The sequence below is a fragment of the Thalassophryne amazonica genome, chromosome 3, assembly GCF_902500255.1.
Source record: "Thalassophryne amazonica chromosome 3, fThaAma1.1, whole genome shotgun sequence".
Lineage (NCBI taxonomy): Eukaryota > Metazoa > Chordata > Actinopteri > Batrachoidiformes > Batrachoididae > Thalassophryne > Thalassophryne amazonica.
The window spans coordinates 51,733,947-51,750,554 of record NC_047105.1 but is presented as its reverse complement, the minus strand read 5'-3'; the positions used below and the strand labels follow the sequence as shown (position 1 = coordinate 51,750,554).

General features: G+C 40.8%; 1 protein-coding gene across 6 annotated transcripts in view; it reads right to left on the bottom strand.

Moving 5' to 3' along the window:
• Window positions 1-16,349, bottom strand: part of kaznb (kazrin, periplakin interacting protein b) — a 465,815-nt gene extending 449,466 nt beyond the window's left edge. For 2 of the 6 annotated variants that reach the window (XR_004559533.1, XM_034166259.1), the window contains exons 1-2: window positions 16,190-16,300; window positions 15,983-16,078 (exon numbers count right to left, since the gene is read on the bottom strand). Coding sequence is in view for 4 of the 6 variants with exons in the window: in XM_034166259.1 (XP_034022150.1) it covers window positions 15,983-16,058 (76 nt within the window). In the remaining 2 variants the exon portion in view is untranslated. Of the gene's footprint in view, window positions 1-15,982; window positions 16,079-16,189 lie in introns of all 6 variants that reach the window. The other 4 variants (XR_004559532.1, XM_034166256.1, XM_034166257.1 and 1 more) reach the window with 4 other exon arrangements.
• Between the last annotated feature and the right edge of the window lie 259 nt (window positions 16,350-16,608).

Here is a 16,608-nt window from a genome sequence, read left to right as displayed (position 1 = left end):
CAGTACAGATTCAGCTTGGTGTTAGTTGTGCATCTCTAGCTTCATTTCTCACCTCATACTGATACATTTTCCATTTTCCCTATAGTTTTGCATATTCTGGATCACCAGATCCGGAATCCAGATCCAATCATCACCAAACTTTGTTGTTTGATAGAACATTTGACTATGTTACACCCTAATTTTTTTTAAGCCTTTCTGCCTTGTTTTTGTGGAGTTAGAAACTAGAATGTCAAAATTCCCCCTATCCCGCAATGGTGAAGAATCCTTAAAAAATTCCTGGATCCGGATCGTGATCCAGATTACCACTAAAATTTAATCACTTGTTCCTCTTGTCATTTCCACCCACTCCACAAAATTTCATCAAAATCCGTTCAAAACCTTTTGAGTTATCCTGCTGACAAACAGACAGACAGACAAACTCGACCGAAAACATAACCTCCTTGGCGGAGGTAATAATGACTATTTACTACATGTGGCCCTGGCAGGGTCACATATATTAAATCCTGGTAGACTGTCCAGGGTGTATTCTGCCTTTTGCCCTATGACTGCTGGGATAAGGTCCTGCTCCCACATGACCCTGAACTGGAGTCAGTGGGTATATAAAATTAATGAATCAATGAATAATGACTTTTTATAGAGGACTTTTCCAGGAATCAAAATACTAAACAAAATAAATTCTTAACAATAAAATAATAAATTAAACAACTGACAACACAGTTTTTTCCCGCTTCAAGAGGCATTAGTTTAACAGGTGCGATTTATACTCTGGTGTGACTTGTGCTCTGGAAAATACAGTACACACATACATATAGGCATACCATTATACGAGCGCCAATTAAGAAGTTTTGGGCTTTGCCCAGTAAAAGTAGGTGTGGTTCTCCATTTTTTTGCATTCTGAGACACCAATATTTTTCAGTGTTGCACCCAGTGAGTCAAAATTTCACACATTTTTGAGAAATGTTGGTTTCTCAGAATGCAAAAAAAGGAGAATACGCCCTTCTTTTACTGGGCAAAGCCCAAAGCTTCTCAATTCCCCCTCATACTAGTATACATACATATTACCATATGTACATTCATCCACATAAATCTACATAAATAAATCAAATTTAAAAATTATTTTCTGGTGTTTGAACACGCATAACAGTATTATTATGGTTGTATGAAGTAGAAGAAGATAACATAACTATGACAATATTTCTGTCGATTATTGACTATTTCTTGTCACTTATAATGAATCTATTGCCTTTAGTTTAACATATTTGTTTAATAACTTTTCAGTCCTACTTACCTTTCAGTACCCCCTTCAGCCTTTATTACGTTATTCCCATATATAAATCAGCTTTTGTTTTGTTCTTTTTCATTTTTTTTCCATGAAAACTGCTATTAGAATGAGGTAGAGAGAAAATTAAGTCTTCCAAACAAAATTTATGTAATTTTTTTAAATCAGTGATTAAATTTTATATAAACTAACTTTAATTAAAGGAAATTTTTAAAGCAGAAATTATGCATTATTGTCTGTAGAATTTTTATTACTACATTGATTTATATATAAGTAAACTGTTTACTATGTAACTTCAAGAAGATAAAATAATTAAAGGATAGAAATACTAGTACATCAGTCATGTCAGGGATACGGAGTGTCAACTTTTACATTTACTGTACATTACACAGAAAACTGGGCTCCTGACATAAAGACCAACGGGACAGAATGATTGCATGATGGGAAGTTGTTGGTTCTGTGCAGTACTATAAATATTTTTATAGTACACAGCAAAAACAGAAGTAACTAGAAATGACTTGACAGCTCACTGTGTCGCACTGCCCAAAGACACTAAAACTACGCAGTATAGTGTGTCTTTGCTGCTGCCCTCAAACAAGCCGTCTATGGTTTGCACAAAAAGATTGAGGTATGTGTGCAATGGCTGACTGCACTTAAAGTACGTGCACAGTCAAGTGTCTCAATTGTCAGTCATTGAAAGACTGAATAAAACACACGTGAGCTTTTTACACTGAAACAACTCTGAACCTTTCTTCAGAGTTGCACAAACTGCAACATTTTGCAAACTATACTTCAACAAACATGGAGCTGCAGGGTCACACAAACCCACTTTTGTTTGAACTGATGAACTAAAAATGCATTCTGCACTGTGGCTGAGTGTGTGCCGTCATACACAGCGAGTCATTCCAGCTGAACCTGTCTGTTCTTGCACTGTAACACTTGACGTATGTGCCCTGTGCACAGTAAGCCAGGGCTGCGCACAGCACGCTAAAGAAAAGTGCTCGGGAGAACAGCCTATATTTCATAACTACAGGGGCACACTGCACTAACTACTGATGCAGATTTATACAGACTCACAGCACACCACGTTCTCTTAAGGTTTGTTTCCTGCTCCGCGGTGCACAGAGCTACGGCAAGCTGGAAATGGATGAGATTTGCCCTCATGCTGAGCTTTGTAACAGAAACACACATGCTTTATGTGAGCTACAATAAAGTGTTGCAGCTTAAAGTTTGTTTTCAACAAAAGCAAGTTCTCTACCAGTTTGTTGCTTGTGCTCACGGTGCCATTGGCGATGGTGTTGCGTCAACTGTCACTGTGTCTTTGCACATATCCCTCTTTGAGGTGGATTACGAGATGAGCACTGTCATTGGCGCAGCATGTCTGCAGAGATGCACAGTGTCACTGAGGGGGGTTTTTGGTCTTGGAGAGTTGTGCACAGTGATGCTGTTATGCAGAGTCAGCAAAGACTCAAGCAAAAGGTTCAACCATGCAGAAGTGCGGCAGAGAGAAAAGTCTGGAGCACTGAGAGCTGCTCTCATAGTGGGTGTGATTTTATTAAGACCATTCTGCACCCGAGCAGCTCTGAACATGCATGTCTAGGAATGGACTTCCACCTGACCTGAAACTGAAATATTGACATGTAGAGTGCACACAATCATACAACAACAGGCACACGTGCACAGAAACAAATGCATCACCATCATCCAGAAGCTAAGACATGCAGGATTAAATCCCCTGTTGGTACGTTAAGCTCCCCCCACGCAGTGCCGTCTGCACATCAGGTCGAGCAGTGACAAATTTAGCTGCTTTAAAGTGGTGCAGATGAGTAACTATTAAATCCTGGAGATGTGTTCACTGAGCGCACAGTACTCAGCTTATGTACATCTACTTTAAATTTTTGCTGTAACATCAGTTTCCTAAGCTTACTTTCCTATTAGTGCATCCAAGAAATGAAAGCAGGAGATTTGGAGGAAGAGTCACACGACACACAACAGTGCAAGAAATTGCTGCAAACCTTAGAAACACGGCCGCAGTATATTAAGTACCTCAAAGAAAAAAAAGTATTTCTTCTTCAATAACTCTCTAACATACAATAAAAACCATCAACTGTGACAACGTGCTGCAAGAACAAATTGTCTTTTATAGTACTGCAGGAGCAAAATAAATAGTTTTACTCAAAAAAGTGAAACATTACGGCCTTATGAACGAAGTGGATATTCTTCCTTGACCGGAAGACGACTTACTTTGGCTATTTGTCCGGAGCACGAGAGAGTGATGCAGGGGGAGTGGGGGTTATGGTTAGGTGTAGAGGAAGGGGTAGGGTTACAATTAGTAAAATAAAATTTAAAAAAAATCACGTCACGAAAATATTAAAAACCCAGTGACCCGCTAAAGTGGGTCACGATAATGTCATCGAGCTCGACCAACCACAACGTGTTCCAGTGTCCTGACGAGATGATCTACCTGTCGAGAGGATCTCCACCGTGCAACTCCCCCGAACCCTTAACACCTCCCCCCGCTGAGTTTATCTACCTCTCTTTACCGCGCAACTGCGCATGCACATCTCCCCGTCGCGAGGATCTCCCATTCTGTTTTAAAGACAGCATGCGTACATGCAAGTTTTTACTTTTTTTTTTTAAACAGAAAAGATGCATTACTGTATTTTTATGTGAAGACAAAACCTGCGTGGGTGAGCTCAACTCGATGGGTGAGGTGTGCATGTGGAGTTGCGTGGTGGAGCTCATCTCGAGGGGACACGGTCGCCCATCGAGATGAGCTCCACCACCGAAGAAAACCAACGTAAGTTATATATTTACATAAAAATACAGTAGTAAATGTTTTTTCAATTTAAATAAGTAAAGACTTGCATGTACACGCTGTCTTTAAAGCAGAATATTTTTGTTAGATGACGGGCAGCTCATCTCGACACAGGACTGGACCAATCACAGCATGTTTCGGACAAATAGCCAAAGTAAGTCCTCTTCCGGTCATGGAAGAATATCTACTGCCTTTTACAAAAGAAAGTGTGCGTGCGTGCGTGCAAAATTCTTGGCTTTGAAAATTTTGGAAACTCTTTAAATATACTTAAAAAAAAAACCTTATCAAAATCAGCCTTCAAAATATAAAATGGCATACTGTACGTCTGTGGCTCGACTGAACCAAGCCACAAATGGACACACACTTTTGTGGTCATCTGTCAGACTTTTGGTGCTTTTGGTGCCGAATTTCAAACTGAAAGCAAAGATTTCTTTATAAAATGTAATTAAGGGTAAATATGAATGTTCAAATCTAAGGGATAACAAGAACATCCCACTCAGTGACTGAACGCATCCCATTCAAATGCGTCAGTAATTGCTTCTCTGGGGTGAGTGCACGTCTGTCAGCGGACGGGGCGCCAATCTCCTGTGGATTCTGGGAACAAAAGGAGGGAATTGATGCAGTCAGTTAATGCTTGTTGGTTTATCGATTAGCCTCACGCTAATTAAGATAAACATGAAGGTGCACCCTGAAATACTACAGCGCAGCACAGAGCACTACTTAAGTTCAGCAGTTTACAGACCTGCACAGTACATCAAACGCACCGCACACCCAGACCAACTACAGCAACAAACACTTAGCGGTGCAGAACTGTGTGGAAAGTCTAACTAGCCCTGGGCTGTCGCTATCGACTCGCACACACACACAGCCTACCAGTCCGCGAGCAGCTCCAGTGGGCTTCATTAAATCTGATATGGGGATTTAAACACAGACAGATCTAAATTAGGCTCATATCAACGCTGACGGATTCAATTTCAGAGCTGAGGATACCCAGAGATGGACATAAATAATATCAATAAGCACATATGTGAGGCAGAGAAGAAGATGAGATAAAACAACAGCTACAATTATTACCTACTTTAAAATAATCAGTTGGATTGTTAACCAAAAAACTACAGTTGTGGGATTAACATTTACAAAACCGAGAGGACAGTTTTGTTTGTGGGATACACATTGTAGTCAGGCCCCAGAAAACCTAACAGATTTATAAACTGAGGTCCTTGTCGCCATTTTTTTCCGGACAAGAGGCGGGGGGGGGGGGGGGGGGGGTGTATATCCCCAGACACACACTGTGACTCACCAATCAAAACACTCAATCCCCCATAAACCCTGGCGGTAAGGCAGAACTTCAACAGTATACAAAGTAGACACTAAGGTGCCTTGACACTTACATGCTGCCACTGCCACGCAATTCATCGTGACTATGCCACCCACTGCGCTTTGTGCCGCTGAGTATATAAAACAATTATTTTGTAGCGGATTAATCATTTTCTCTCAGAGTTTGGCTGATGAAAACACCTCTAATCTAGGCATGTGGAGATTAATCGATATGAATCAGTATCTAGATATAAAAGTGCGCCATGCGAGTGCATTGTTTCATTCAGTGTGCATTGATTCAATTGATGGGTTAATTTTTTCCAAGGCACACTGAATGCACCACAGACGGAAGCCAGAAAGCACATTTCTACCACAACAAACATGATGACATCAAAAGCCTTTTTGCTTAACGATTCCCTTATCGGTGCTTCAGTTCAGGACAACGGAGCGGCTGTTGTTTTTGAGGGTGTTTATCAGGGAAATGGTCATTTCTCTACACTGATTGCAAACCGCAGTGGGTCTGCTTGAAGCTTGAAGCAACGATCCGCTGTTCACTGGTTCTCTGCTTGATTGGCTTTCAGAAGCAGCAAAAGTCCACAATTTCTTCATTAACCTCTCTCAAAGCCATTTAAATAGCCAATCATGAGTCACCTTTGTGTGGATTAAAGTCACGAACGGGGACTCTTGTCTTGTTGTGGGCAAGAAACAAGAATCGTCCTCCGTTCCAGACCGGAGTTTTACATGATGGTTCTCTGGTGTGAGCACCGGCCGGTGCGTAAACTGAAGTTGTCCATCAGGTAAAGGAAATAATAATAATAATAATAATAATATCCTCTGTTTTGTGGGACTAAGTGCACAACTCCAAAGAGCCGCGCAGATTTTGGTCAGAATTAGTCAATTTAGAGTGAATCGCCGGTTTAAGTTAAATGACACCTCTATCTAAACATTATAATACAAACAATAACCTACAACCAACCAAAACTGTTTTTCCCCAAAAATGAGACATCCTCCATGTTTTATGAATTACATCCTGACGTGCAGCGCAGCCGGCTGTAGAGCTCAGCTCAGAGTCTATGGCAGGGGTGGCCAAGTTCGGTCCTCGAGAGCCACATTCCTGACACTCTTAGTTGTCTCCCTGCTCCAACACACCTGAATCCAATGAAAGGCTCATTAAAAGTCTTTCATCGAGTCTTTCATTGGATTCAGGTGTGTTGGAGCAGGGAGACAACTAAGAGTGTCAGGAATGTGGCTCTCGAGGACCAAACTTGGCCACCCCTGGTCTATGGAGTTCCATTTCTGTGTCATTAATATTTGAAAGGAAATGCTTTTGACAAAAACTACAGATTTTGTTTATTTCTATTTCAGGTCTGTTATTGGTCCCAGTTGATTATATTTTGCCAGGGATCCAGCTCACTGATCGCTTATCTTTGATCCTGATTCTGCCTTTGATGTTGATCTTGAATTATGTGATTCTGTAAGCAGGACTGCTGATTAGTTCAGTGATCAGGATCAAAGGCAGATTCTGCTCCTTGATCTTGCTTCAATCAATCCCGACTACAGGATCAAAGTGAGACAAACAGACCAGTGGGAATCAGGGCCTATATAAGAGCATCTTACTGTAGTTGGGTAATTTTTTCTGAAAACATTGCTATCTATATATGTATATATGTATATATATTTGTAATACATGACCCTTTTAATCCCAATAAATAGATAAAAAGTCTAGAACTCATTTTCAAAATGACCCTGAAGAAATACTGCAAAAGAACAATCACGGGGCAGATGGAACATTTTTAATAAATCTTTAATAAATGTTTTAATTAATCTTTTTTAATAAAGGTGCAAAAAAAAAAAAAAAAAAAAAGCTTTTTTGCAATATATATTTGTCCTTCCTCTCAGAAGCACTGTTCTTTATAATTTGCAGTTGTTTAAGTATTTATGAACATCCTGTTGTCTTATGTGCAATTTGTACATGTTCAATAAAGCCCCTCTATTAATCAGTCAATCAAAAACATTATCATATACCTATAAATGATACGCCAATATGATTGGATAAAACACTAAAGAATAAATAGCAATACACCCTTTTCGCGGACGGGTAATATTTTTCATACCACCTGAGTAATCAGCCAATACGGACAGCGGAGCGATGCCACGATGAAGAGGCACAACCAGAGGAACTGTGAAATACTGGTGAGTCACTATTAATAATTTCTTACGTGTCCAACCTCATAGGTTGATCATTAAAATTAAATTTGTTAGTTCTAAAAGCCATCATAATTATTTATAGGAAAACGTTCTATGTTTTTTTCTACTATGGTTTACACAGGAGAGAAAAGTGAGAAAATGTTAATGCCTGTTTGAGAAAAGTGTATAAAGTGTGTTGTGAGGGGTTTTACAGGCTTAAAACATCTATAATAATTGTAAAAAATAATGCTGACTACTTCGCGGATTTCGCCTATCGCGGGTTATTTTTTAGAACGGAACTCCCTTTCGCAGCCTCGCAGTTTCACAGATTTTTTTAGTGCAATTTTGCATGCTGCTCCTTTTTTTTTTTTTTTTTTTTTACAGCGCATTGTGTTCTGCATCCTTATCAGGCGGGCGATTGCTCTCACCCGCAGCGAGCCACTCACACCGCCACCCTGTCTGCTGTGCTGAGCTGCATGCAGCAACAGGTCCAGAGACTACGCTCGCTGTTTTGATGCGCAGCGCCCGCTGCATGGTCTCGGTAATTGCAGCCGCAGAGCTCCGTGGCCATGACTTGGATTCTTTGCAGGTCCGACACCCGTACCCCCGGAGGCAGTGAGCGAAGGGAGAGCATATGCATTGTGTTCTGCGTGCATTTATCATTTATGAAAATCGTTATCAAGTTGTTTTACCATTGAATATACACCCTGAAGAAAACCATACACCCTTTTCGGCCTCAGAGTGTATGGTTTTCTTCAGGGTGTATAAAGCCATATTCATTGGTGAACAGCTTGATAACTGATAATATTTATGTTTTAAGAGCGGAAGTTGTGCAAATCAAGGAATATTTGTAGATCACCCTCTGTTAATTTGCAGGTATTAATGAGACAAATTTAACTCCATAGGAAGATCTGAGTTAGCTGAAGTTAGCATGCACGCTAATGTCTGCAACGTGTCTTGTAAATGACTCCAGAGGTGTTATCAGATTACAAAAACAGCATTTTTAGTTTTAGAAGTGTTTATTTCTTGCTAGCTTTTATAATATGTATATGTCGCGGACATGAATGAGCAAAGCTCATCAGCATTTCACCATGTCATTTAGGTCCTTCAGACTTTATTTTGAGTAAATGCTTCAAGGAAGCATTAGCATGGCAAAAACCTTTCAGCTTCCCCCCACCTTTGTAAGCCTTTTTCTTTCTTTGCCTCTCACATGCCTGGAAAAACTCCTTGCTATGTAACCATGTCCTTTAGGTCCTTCAGACGTTTTCAGTCAAATTGTTCTTGGGAGCATGAGCATGACTAAAACCTTTCTGCTTCTGGGGGGCTCTGCCCCCTATACTCCCCACATTTTAAGCATTTTTCTTTTTTTGCTTTTCAGCTGACCCCCCATTTACAGCCCTCTCAACCCCCTGCCACTTTAAGCATTTTTTTATTATTTCAGATGTAAATTAATCTTCAAAGTTTTCAGCGAGTTGACAGTAGGGCTGTACAATATGGTACAATATGGCCAAATTATCGTATCTCAATATTGTCACATAAATTGTCATGTAACTGTCATCTGTATACATGCTGTCCATATTCTTGAGCTGCTTAGGTGGGTAGGGAGAGTTCCCATGGGATAAAAAAAGCTTTTCAACCTACCATCCCTGGTTCTCAAGACCAGGCACCTAAGTGGCTCTACAAGTACTCTCTCACCTTAGTAAACACTAGTAGAGTTCCACTTTAGATTTGGAATGTATAATAGAAGATATACCTTACTGAATTTTCACATCAGTATGATATATGATATGACTATGATGTGACACAAAGTACAGCAACAGTGAAAATGAAACATTCTTAAACAAAACAGTAATAATACTCATCATAAGGTTAGGATACTGTGCCCTCCAAAAGTATTGGAACACTTGGAATTTCACACATTTTAATATGTTTATGCCATTTTAAATACTAGAAATACAAAAAAAAATAAAGAATTAAAATTTCTAAAATTATCTTCCTCAAACTCAAACTGAAAGCAAATCTCTAAAACTTGATAAAACCTGTAAATAATAATCAGTTTTATTGCCAGTTTTCTTTAGACAAGTCAGGGGATGGAAACATGAACATTTCCAAGCCACTGAATATGTCTTGGACTTTATTTACATTAATTATGAAGAAATACAAAAGTTTCTTTCGCCAAAGCATCAAATCTAGGTCTTCATCTCAAATGTACTTTCTGTCAAATTGTAGCTGGACGTTCAGGTCTTCTTTTTAAGAAAGTCCTCCTCTACACCACTTCATTAGTAACCTGGATTTTATACTTTATTAATTTATATCAAGTTGTAGAAATTTGCTTTCAGTTTGAGTTAAGGAAGATAATTTTAGAAAAAAATGTATTTGAAATGGAATAAACAAATTAAAATGTGTGAAAAAATTTAGAATGTTTAAAGCATCGTTTGACTGTGGGCACACAGGGCACTGGCAGACGTATTCACTCCAATAAGTGCCCTTCTAGCTCACCTGTTTAATATAACTGACTGTGCCGCCATCAAGACGTGTGCTACGAACGTTTATCCTACCTGGTAAAAATTCTATGAGCCATTATGAGATTAGTTACAGTATGAACCTGGACTGAAAATGAGTCCATCAAAGTAGTACTTAAAAGAATCCTTATCTCGAAGAATTATATTAACTTTGATGGCCGCCAGCTCGGGGATCTAACGGCGATGAAAACGCTGGCCATAAACCAGCACCTTGAACTCCGAATCGAGACAGAAGACGGCTCTACCCCGAAGGGACTTATGCACAATTATCGACCTCCTGCACGGCACCGCAAACAACCTTACTCTGTCCCCAAGTGGCACTGGTCCAGAGGAGCAGGAAGGTGACAGAAGCTGCTGCAGCATCACGGCTTTTGGAGCAGAGAGGAACAGAACCTGCGTTTGTGCAAGAGCAAAGAAATTAATCAGAATAAAAATGACACTGCTTTATATTTCTGCATACTCTAATGAACGTTTGGTGCCTCAAGTGGTTTGAAGGATAAAAGTAGGGGGGAAAATATTTGTGAAATTAAAAACAAAGAGCAAGGAGGCAATCCAGAACGCAGCACAAAGAGAGACGAGATGAGCTGGATAATAAAATCTGCTCAGGGCAAAAAATTATAAATCATCGATAAAATGCATACAAGTGCTGTGAGCGTTTGCTTTATTATCTCAAAAAGTAACTGAACACGTCTATGGTTTGAAGATTAGTTTTGTCTAGTAACAGGATTTAAAGTGTTTTTTTCTCTCATTTTTCTAAAAGAAAAAAAAAAAAATCAAAGTCGCTGAGCCCAAACCCCAAATTTAGTTGAACACATCAAAACAACAGCAGCTTAGCTGGAGCCGTGATTTACATATCTGTGAGATCTGCCTCGTGTATCCTGACAGCAAACCATTTTACTGTGGCTCAATCAAACGGGATGTGCACGAGGTACAGAATGCAAATTTCACCAGAGTTTCATGATAAAGACACATAGTCTTCTCAATACATTAGTCAAGAACGCTTTTTTTTTTTTTTTTTTAAGAATGAGTCACTTCAGACAAACAGAAGATTCCGTGATGCTGTGCAGGACTTTCTCCACTTTTAAGCTTAATAACCTTTGTCATAAAATTAATGTTACATTACATATAATCTTCATGCATGTACAATTATACGGTCATATTTTCAGTATATTATACTTAGCTTTAATACTCCAAAGACAGAAATCTAGAAATCCAACACTTTGAAAACCGTAACTGTCAACAACATGTGATGCGAGTCATAAGCAGACGCATCAGCTTCCCTCCAGAAACGGACTGACTTATATGCAAATTGAGATGCCTGCATGCACACAATGCATGCATGCAAAAAATAAGAATTATAATCAAATTCTGATTTCATGATTTTGTGCAAGAGTTCTGAAAATGTTTTGAAAGTGGAAACCAGAGTGCGATTTGAAAACTGTGATGCAAAGATGAATATTGCCCAGTTTGAACAGTTGATTACTGCTCTCCGACATTGACCCCATCACCTCCAACTGCCTGCAATTTAGAGAATCAGAGCAACAGGTTTGTCATTTGCCATCCAAACACACAACTCAAAAAGCTGCTCCACTCAACTATGCAGCAAAAACTCAAATATTCAAAGTCAAATATTTCAGAGTCTGATGTATTTCTCCTCTTAAAGCTGCACTGTGTAGAATATGTTTATTAGCAGAAACAGAATATAGCATAACCATAACCATTTGCTCATGAGTAGATAATTAATTACCTGTATCATTGAATCAATGTGTTTTCACCAGTTTACAATGACCCCTTCATATCTACATGGAGCCCCCCCCCATCCCGCCCAATTGAGGTCACCATGTTGCACCACCATATGGCTACAGAAACCCAAAATGGACATACGTAGTCTGTCTTTTGCATTTTTGCAGCATGGTCAGAAGACTAATTTAAAAAGAAGAAGAATCCATGGTTGGTTTATTGGTTGAGAACCCTCATTCTTGTGAGGAACTTCCCACTAGTCCTAGCATCCACGAGTCCTAGTCCTAGGGTCTACTAGTCCTAGTCCTAGGGTCCACTAGTCCCGGTTAGGGTTAGGGTGAACTTTAACATCAGTTTGGGGTTGTAATATACACCATCAAATAATATGAAGAGGTTAGGACCAGTGGACCCTAGGACCAGTGGAACCTCCCCATTTTTATGAAGTGGAGGATCATACGTACATACTGCTTATTGCCAGACAGAGCAACCAGAGACTAGATTGCTAAAAATGTTTTAATATGACTAAGATTGTAAATAAGTAAACTTATCCTTTCACAGGTTTTAAACTACACTGCAAAGAAGACACATCTACCACACAGTTAAACAGGAGCTACCAATTTCTACAGATGGAATCCTGCAATACAGAAATATCTGTGTCAAGAGAATCACAGTTGTGTCTCACAAGGTAATAATAATGGAAACATAATAACAATGCAAACACAGCCACAATGAGCTGGCTCGCTTTGAAATTCCACTCCGACATCCTTTTCCAGGTGATAATGAAGGGAAATTGAAAAAAGTCAACATATGTGGTGCAACTTTAAAGGTGCTTTTATTTTGATGTCTGCCTTGGGCTCTTTTCATTATCCATCATAACACCTTGTGAAGAATCACTTTCCATTTATGGATAAGGGGAGGCATCAAACAGTGAGTGAGTTTGGGCAGCACAATTCCGTGAGGAGAGACATCAGAACAGATGAGCGAGGATTCAGCTGACACACTCGTTCTGTAGGCAAGTCAGTCTCAGTTTTTTCTTTTCCTCCCCAGGGGAAATATGTATTCTGACCATGTGCGTTACATAATGAGATCATTGATGTATGTTCCATTTGCAGGGCATCAAGGAGGCTGTGTTTCTCGTTTGTGCGCCCCAAGAACTGATGATACTGTTTTCAATTATTCAGACGTCAGTGTGAGCTCTGACGGTGCGTTTGATAGTGTCAAACTGAACCACAGTAACACTGACTACCTGCACCATTTTTGTAACTGTCATGTACCACCGTAATGACTGAAATGTAGATTTTCAGCTTAAAATAAAGGGGTTTAATATAAAAATATCACATTAACCACTTAGCTGAACTCATGGATGGATACATGTCACTAAGTATGTCTGAGATATTGACATCAATCATTAACAAACAGTATGATACTGTACGTGATAATACAAGGAGATTATCAAGGCAAGCAACCAAGACACCTATAGTAAAAAGTAAGTCCCTTGGGTTATTCCCTTGTTTACACACGAGGTCGCCACAGCAAATCCGAGGTGGGTCTGCATGTTGAACTGGCACAGGTTTTATGTCGGGTACCCTTCTGATGCAACTCCACATTACAAGGACAAATGTGGCAGCAGTGAGGTTTGAAGCAGGAATCTTCCGCACTGAAACCAAGTGCATAACCGCTTGGCCACTACCTCTATTCCTGCCACTCCTTTGATATCTTGGCTGTGTGCTTGGTGCACCTATTTTTGGGCAGTTTTGTCCATTCCTCTTTGCAGTACCTCTCAAGCTCCATCAGGTTGGATGGGGAGCATTGGTGCACAGCCATTTTCAGATCTCTCCAGAGATGTTCAATCAGATTCAGGTCTGGGCTCTGGCTGGGCCACTCAAGAACATTCGCAGAGTTGTCCTGAAGCCGCTCCTTTGATATCTTGCCTGTATGCTTAGGGTCATTGTACTTATCTCGAAGATAAGTACAATGATGCACCGTCGCCCCAGTCTGAGTTCAAGTGCGCTCTGGAGCAGGTTTTCATCCAGGATGTCTCTGTACATTACTGCATTCATCTTTCCTTCAATCCTGACTAGTCTCCCAGTTCCTGTCGCTGAAAAACATCCCCACAGCATGATGCTGCCACCACCATGCTTCACTGTAGGGATGGTGCCTGGTTTCCTCCAAACATGAGACCTGGCATTCACACTAAAGAGTTCAATCTTTGTCTCATCAAACCAGAGAATTTTGTTTCTCATGGTCTGAGAGTCCTTCAGGTGCCTTTTGGTAAACTCCAGGTGGGCTGCCATGTGCCTTTTACTAAGAAGGGGCTTCCGTCTGGCCACTCTACCATACAGGCCTGATTGGTGGATTGCTGCAGAGATGGTTGTCCTTCTGGAAGGTTCTCCTGTCTCCACAGAGGAATGTTGGAGCTCGGTGACAGAGTGACCATCGGGTTCTTGGTCACCTCCCTGACTGAGGCCCCCTTTAGATGGGCAGCCAGCTCTAGGAAGAGTCTTGGTGGATCTGAACATCTTCCATTTGCTGGTGATGAAGGCCACTGTGCTCATTGGGATCTTCAAAGCAGTAGAAATGTTTCTGTACCCTTCCCCAGATTTGTACCTCAAGTCAATCCTGTCTCGGAGGTCTACAGACAAATTCCTTTGACTTCATGCTTGATTTGTGCTCTGACATGCACTGTGTCAACTGTGAGACCTTATATGTAGACAGGTGTGTGCCTTTAAATTTACCCCAGATGGACTCCAATTAAGCTGTAAAAACATCTCAAGGATGATCAGTGGGAACAGGATGCACCTGAGCTCAATTTTGACTTTCATAACAAAAGCTGTAAATACTTATGTACATGTGATATCTTAGATTTTTTTTAATACATTTGCAGAAATATAATAAAACCCCCACTTTTTCACATCATCATTATGGGGTATTGTATGTAGAATTTTGAGGAAGAAAATTATTTAATCCATTTTGGAATAAGGCTGTAACAAAACAAAATGTGGAAAAGTGAAGTGCTATGAATACTTTCTGGATGTACAGTATGATAACATTACTGGAGAAACTGCATAGTGCAACTTTTGTCTGTTGCATCCCCACTCACACATTCATAGTGGAGTGAAACAGAGGACTTTCACACAAGAAGATAGATCAGATCTAAGCTCAAGTGCATTTTGTCAAACTGTACCTGAAATGTCACATTCTTTTTAAGAAAATCTTTCTCTGTGCCGTAACTGGTGGTGCAACAGACAAAAATTTGCACTGTGTAGTTTCTCCAAACACTCACACAGCACCACCCTGTCTGTGTTTCACAATCATTGATGTAAATGAAGTCCAAGACATATTCAGTTATTTGGAAACACTCATGTGTCCATCCCCACAAACTCGTCTAAAGCAAACAGGCTGCAAAACCAAATGTATACTAACAATCATCCTTACATTCAATTTGTCCAATTACTTATGGCCTCGCAAAATTGAGAAACTGAGTATAAAAATGGCTGTAATTCCTACCTGGTTAATGTGATAGTTTTTGTTAAACCCTATGACTCAAAGCTGAACGTTTACACTACAATCACATGTTGATTGTTTCATTTTGCCTCCACTGTGGTGAAATTAGGTCGCTGTCCATATACTTATGCACCTGACTGTATTCTCCAACTTCAGCATTCAAATAGCTAAAATCATACTTTGTTAATCAACATTCACTTCATTAAATAATCCACAAAACAACTTTGATTTATGGCAACTTGTCAGAATGTGATCAGTTTATCTACAACACTCTGCACAAAACACACAGCTCATTAGCTCATCGCCCTGAAACCGACAATATCACACAATCTATCCTGCACACAAAAACAAAACACTTCAAATGATTTCCTTTTCTCGCCCTTTTACATAAGCATGCACATCAGCACAATCTGCCCCCTGAGACTCACAAAACTCTGTGCAGCTCAGAGATGTCAGCAGTCACACTGCATCTTAAAAGGGGGCTTATTGCCTCCATCAGCTACATTAATAAGAAGAAGGAAACAAGACCGAGGACGGGAGCAGAGAGGCAAAAGCTGCAGGATGGAGACTGGCTACGGTGATGTGCGGCTGCAAAGTGTAATTCTAGGCACTCACTGGCTTGCATAAGCTGCCCCTGGCGTCCAAACACCTGGGAAAAAGTGGCATGGCTGCAGGTGAGAGTGTCCTCCATGGCTGTCCCGCCGGCACACACTGAGGAGAGAAGCAAGGTCAGTAATGCTGCATCATGTCTCAAACATGGGAGAGAGGAGAGGAGGAAAAAGAGGAGGAGGAGGGCACGAGAGGGATGACGGAGAGGCTTGCCTTCAGCTGTGGGAGCTGCTGGCTGATCTGCTCTCTTCTGGATCCGTCCTGCTGCTGCTGCCGAGGATTGAAACGCAGCCCCTCGCTGCTTGCCGCACAGATAAGGGGAGGAGGTGTGCCTGCCTGCTTGTCAGCATGTAAAACTGCGCGTGCACGACGGAAAGTTCTCTGAACGTGTGGATTAGAGGCTGCTGGAGCAGGTGGATGTGCAGGCTGGGCGTCTGCAAGACTGACGGAGTCGACGGGTCAGGATTCTCCTGGTCTGTGTGTGAAAGAGAGGACAGCAGCATCCGCCTGATGGACCACACGACAGGACTGAGAGAGTGTGTGTGCTCCTCTTTTCTCTCCTCCCTCATTTGCTACTCCTCAGCAGGAGCATCTCCCTCTCTCCACCCCATGCAAACCTGCTCGATCCGTCT